Source organism: Littorina saxatilis, linkage group LG3 (assembly GCF_037325665.1).
Source record: "Littorina saxatilis isolate snail1 linkage group LG3, US_GU_Lsax_2.0, whole genome shotgun sequence".
NCBI lineage: Eukaryota > Metazoa > Mollusca > Gastropoda > Littorinimorpha > Littorinidae > Littorina > Littorina saxatilis.
The window spans coordinates 59,774,403-59,780,435 of NC_090247.1; the positions used below are offsets into that span (position 1 = coordinate 59,774,403).

General features: G+C 41.0%; 1 protein-coding gene across 1 annotated transcript; it reads left to right on the top strand.

Moving 5' to 3' along the window:
- The first annotated feature begins 2,127 nt into the window (after positions 1–2,127).
- Positions 2,128–2,724, top strand: LOC138961260 (gastrula zinc finger protein XlCGF7.1-like). Its single transcript, XM_070332862.1, has one exon. The coding sequence runs from the start codon at positions 2,128–2,130 to the stop codon at positions 2,722–2,724; it is 597 nt and encodes a 198-aa protein (XP_070188963.1).
- The last annotated feature ends 3,309 nt before the right edge of the window (positions 2,725–6,033 follow it).

Below are 6,033 nucleotides of genomic sequence, written 5' to 3' on the forward strand. Positions count from 1 at the left end.
GGTTGTTAGGTGTAAGCAGCAGCCTGTTTTGGAGATTAAAATCAAATTACTATTTAAAGGCTCCATCCATCTTATGAAAACGAGTGTACACACCGCCGCATATCTGTCATGTGATGAGAGGACCCGTCTACTTCGACACATACCATAATTCAGCAGTCTGGTTGTGTTGTGCGTAGAGTGGAAATGTGTTAGGGGCAGATTATACCTACGCAGAGTCAGCGGCACAGACGATGCACTGCAGATTATTGAGGTAATTCCTTTTTTTCCCCAGCCCGCTACACGTTCAGGCCCTTCAATCAGAGGTGGGCTTATGATATGCTGGGTGATCTTAGAATAACCCCTTTTAGCGGATGAGCGTATGATACGAAGAGCGGGGCACGAGGTGAGTGTCTGCAGAAAAAATGTAATAACTCCTAAAATACTAATTATCCTGCAACCATATTACAGTTGTCAAAACTCGAAATGTAGCGCTACTTATTCACGTTGCTCTTTTTACAAAAAAATGCGTATCTATTGAATAACTATCCAAAACACAGGGCAGGTCGCTGATTTGTGGTCGGGTGCTCTTATGAAATACCCCCCTGTGCGCTTATGATAGCTTGATTTTTCGGATCGGATGCGCTTATGACTGGTTTTTCGCTGCGCTGCTTAGTTCCCACTTTCTTGCTACCTTGTTGCTACTAAAACGTATACACATTATTTTATTTAGCCCAGAGATACTACAGATCTCTGTTTAGCCCTTTGCCGCGACAAGGTTTGCCGATACCGGCACTTGTCTCGACAGTGACGTCATTCATAGATGACGCCAATCATAAATGACGTTTGTCAAGGGAACTTATGCTTTCAAGTGTTGCTGCTTCCAGTGACAGGAAGGTATAGAGATAATATAGTTCTCTGCTTCACCAAATGTACGACCAATAGTGAGATGTTTTGTGTCTTTTTATACTTCCTACTAATACTGCCGACAAACTAGCCAGAATTGCACTATTGCGCCTAGACAGAAAAAGGGTTAGACAAAAATGCAGCCTCAATGACATCTCTCAATTATTTCACGCTCATTATCCTAGCAACACACACCACTTTCATTACCAGCTATTGTGTTTTCAGCGTAGCAATAGGGCCCGATATTTAGACGAGACAAGTATAATGCCGACGAGTCGAAGACGAGTCGCATTATACTTGGTCGAGTCTAAATATCGGACCCTATTGCTACGATGAAAACACAATGGCGTTTATATAGCTATTCTGACATTAAATTCTGTGTTAAAATCATGTTTTTGTCAGCAACAAGTGCCAGAATGGTCCAGGTCGCTGATTGCAGACGACGGTTCCCTTTCGGCATGAAGCCACGGAAATAACCGAACATTGAAAAACCCACGGACATGTATTACGGAGAAAACTCGAGATAACCGGATGTTTAGCATTACGTCAATATGCTAGGAATCATATGACGTCATGACGTATCATGCTTGCCTACGTAGATTGTATGTTCGAAATTCTGACGTCTGTTGGGAATTCGCGTGGTGAAGACTGCGGTAAATCTGTAGATGATAAGAGAACAAGGATTGTCTCAAAAGAAACGACTAAATGTTTCAGACCGGTAACTTCATTTCAACATTGCACTATACAATGGACGTTCTATGTGACAGGAGAGTTTGCTGATTTTGTGTTAAACATTGGAGAGATCGTCTGCTAGAATCAGAGATAGGTCGCTTCACATTGCAGCTTCTGGAAAATTGCAAAGTTTGTTGCCTGTTAAAGAACTGGATTTTACACGTAATGTATGTCATGTACAGTAAGCAACAACAAAAACACACACAAAGCAAATGGCATCGTCTGTCGACTAGTCACAGAAACAAACCTGGCGAGGTATGCGTGTACTTTATACACGTGGAAGAAATCGGAACCATGCGTCTTTGTTATCGACAATATGCTTTTGGATATTGAGTGAAATGGCCGACTTCCGCCGCATTATGCTTTGATGATCGGAAGAGACCATCCAATCACAGACCCCGAATTCCCCCACGTGTTCATCAGAATAGCTATATAAAGGAATGTTGATTTGAAAACAAAAACACTAATAGGGTTTGAGATGCGTTCTGTTTGTAGATGGAGTATTCTGGGATCATGGACGGCAGTGGTATTGACCTGGACATATCTCAGGAGATTCAAGTGGAAACTACCCAGGCTGACCCAGGACCACCCCCAGCCAGCAGCACGCCTGCGAAGCCTGCGAAGAAGGACAGGGGGAAGACTCACCTGTGTACCGCTTGTGGAAACACCTACAAGCACTTGCCAAATCTCAGGCGACATATCAGGGCTACTCACGAAGAGGGTTTCCAGTGTTTCATCTGTAAAAAGGCGCTGGTTAGTCAAGTCGCGCTGGAGTCTCACTTGAACGGCCATGAAAAGAAGAAGCCATTCAGCTGTGCTGCCTGTAAGAAGACTTACCAGAGCAGGACCAGTCTTGCACAGCACTCCTGCAGCAGCAAACCACAGAGCTTTCCGTGCGATGAATGCCCCGGAGTGTGCCCATCGAAGAAGGCTTTAACTCAGCACAGGCTGAAGCATGCACCAATGCCAGAGTTTCGGTGCCAGTTTTGTGGCGTGGAGTTCAAGTTCAGACAGGGAAGAGATCGTCATGTCAAAAGCAGATGCAGGGTTGCCCAGGAAACAAAAACATCTAAGGATTCTTATCCACCTTTGATGTTGCAACTGCTTTAAAGTTACTGTTCAGAACTTTGTGAAAAGGAAACAAACACTTGTTTGTTAGAGTTTAATTTTACTCCTTTTGGTTTTATGAAGACGCAAGATTAGTTTCATATTATTGATTTTAATAAAAGCATAGAAAACTGCAAAATATTAATTTCAATCTCTCTCTCTTTCTCTCTCATAAGTTTACTTTCTATACTTTCTAATATTAATTAACTGTAATTAAATTGTATGTACAGTCATTGAAGCCTTGTCTGGTCATAATATGTCCCGGTTATCATGAACTTTGTGAAAAGGAAATAAACACTTGTTTGTTAGAGTTTTAATTTTACTCCTTTTGGTTTTATGAAGACGCAAGATTAGTTTCATATCATTGGTTTTAATAAAAGCATAGAAAACTGCAAAATATTAATTTCAATCTCTCTCTCTCTCTCTCTCTCTCTCTCTCTCTCTCTCTCTCTCTCTCTCTCTCTCTCTCTCTCTTTCTCTCTCTCGATCTTCTGTTTCATCTGTATCCACTCCAGGTTTGGTCTCAGCTTCTGTCATATCCACTCGAACTGTTTATAAACTGTGTGGGTTATGATTTCTTTGAAGATGGAGAACCCTTCTCCACAATGGTAGCATCTATAATCCATGATCTGTAAAATGAGAACATTTAATTAAGATCATTCAGGTCATCAAGCAAAAAACTAGGCAGCGCAGCGAAAAACCAGTCATAAGCGCATCCGATCCGAAAAATCAAGCTATCATAAGCGCACAGGGGGTATTTCATAAGAGCACCCGACCACAAATCAGCGACCTGCCTTGTGTTTTGGATAGTTATTCAATAGATACGCATTTTTTTGTAAAAAGAGCAACGTGAATAAGTAGCGCTACATTTCGGGTTTTGACAACTGTAATATGGTTGCAGGATAATTAGTATTTTAGGAGTTATTAGATTTTTTCTGCAGACACTCACCTCGTGCCCCTCTCTTCGTATCATACGCTCATCCGCTAAAAAGGGTTATTCTAAGATCACCCAGCATATCATAAGCCCACTCCTGATTGAAGGGCCTGACGTTGCGTGAACAGAAAACAGGCCAAGCACTCGTCATAATCCCTATCGCAGCATCAATAATCTGCATTGCGTCGTCTCAGCCGCTGACTCTGCGCAGGTATAATCTTCCCTTTACGAAATTAAGGTGCAAGTGACACCTGTGTCAACCTGGGAAATGTATTTAAGAAAGTGTTTCCAGTCTGCACTGGTAGAAGTCAGGCTCTTGATTTGTGGTAAGTGTCCGAATGGAAAGGTGTTCTTACAGAATGTAAAGCCTAGCATCTGTGTTCCATGTGTACAACAGGATTAATTTCATTCAGGCTTGTTCATGATTTGTTCAACTTAAAGGCACAGTAAGCCTCCCGTAAACCATCACAGAGCTCCCCGAGCGTCTAAATACAGTACAAGCATACTTCCATTTGAACGCTCACCGAACGGGAACATCCTGGCTGCTTTCTGTCGAGCGTGAGACATTTTCCAAGAATTTATTTTCGTAGACTTGTTCCGTTAACAACAACGGCGCCTCGTTTTTGCGCTAGACCTAACTTTTAAAATCTAAATAATAAATTGACAGCTTGTTACACAAACATTCTTTAATCATAAAAGAATTCGTTTTTCATCAAGACAAGATCAGAACAATTCGAAGTTGTGAAAGTTTAAAAAAAGAAAAGCCCGGAAGCAGGGTCACGCAAGGGTCGTAGCAGACGACGGCCGGTTTATCAGTGCAAATCGCCGTTCCTCTCAACAGTCAAAAGCCATCGCTAGAGTTCTTGTGAACCACAGCCGTTGTTTCGTGCATAAAAAAAACCGTGCTATTGTAGATAAGCTCACGTCGAGTCGCATTCAAATGACTAACTATGACGACTGCATTGTGAAAAGGGAAAACTGGATCACACGGGTTCACGATGGCTCAGGGGTAAGATAAACCACGCAAAAATAAATTCTTTGAAAATTGTTCGCTCTTTACGGAGGGCACCTAGGATGTTCTCAATTGGTGAGTGTTTAAATGAAATGGTGTTTGTACTGTGTGTAAAAGCCTGACCGTATCTGTGATGGTTTACGGGATGCTTACTCTGCCTTTAAACAAAGGGAGCTTGTGATGTTTCACTTCCTCTAGTTCACTTTTTTTTTTTTTTTTTTTGGGGGGGGGGGTGTTCTCGTTTATGTTGTTACATTTAGTCAAGTTATGACTAAATTTTTTAACATAGAGGGGGGTATCGAGACGAGGGTCGTGGTGTATGTGTGTGTGTGTGTGTGTGTGTGTGTGTGTGTGTGTGTGTGTGTGTGTGTGTGTGTGCGTGCGTGCGTGTAGAGCGATTAAGACCAAACTACTGGACCGATCTTTATGAAATTTGACATGAGAGTTCCTGGGTATGATATCCCCATATGTTTTTTTCATTTTCTTGATAAATGTCTTTGATGACGTCATATCCGGCTTTTCGTGAAAGTTGAGGCGGCACTGTCACGCCCTCATTTTTTAACCAAATTGGTTGAAAGTTTGGTCAAGTAATGTTCGACGAAGCCCGGACTTCGGTATTGCATTTCAGCTTGGTGGTTTAAAATTTAATTAATGACTTTATTCATTAAAAATCTGAAAATTGTAAAAAAATAATTTTTTTATAAAACTATCCAAATTTACGTTCATCTTATTCTCCATCATTTGCTGATTCCAAAAACATATAAATATGTTATATTTGGATTAAAAACAAGCTCTTAAAATTAAAAATATAAAAATTATGATCAAAATTAAATTTTTGAAATCAATTTAAAAACACTTTCATCTTATTCCTTGTCGGTTCCTGATTCCAAAAACATATAGATATGATATGTTTGGATTGAAAACACGCTCAGAAAGTTAAAACGAAGAGAGGTACAGAAAAGCGTGCTATCCTTCTCAGCGCAACTACTACCCCGCTGTTCTTGTCAATTTCACTGCCTTTGCCATGAGCGGTGGACTGACGATGCTACGAGTATACGGTCTTGCTGCGTTGCATTGCGTTGCATTGCATTATTCATTCTGTGAGTTCGACAGCTACTTGACTAAATGTTGTATTTTCGCCTTACGCGACTTGTCTTTTTATATTTAGTCAAGTTTTTACTAAATATTTTAACGTAGAGGGGGGAATCGTTGCACACAACATATTAACAAACTACTGGACCGATCTTTATGAAAGTTGACATGAGAGTTCCTGGGAATGATATCCCCGGACGTTTTTTTCCATTTTTTTTTATAAATGCCTTTGATGACGTCATATCCGGCTTTTTGTAAAAGTTGAGGCGGCACT

Excerpts from the sequence above, each read along its gene's own strand:
- LOC138961260 (XM_070332862.1), top strand. The coding sequence starts at position 2,128 with ATGGACGGCAGTGGTATTGACCTGGACATATCTCAGGAGATTCAAGTG.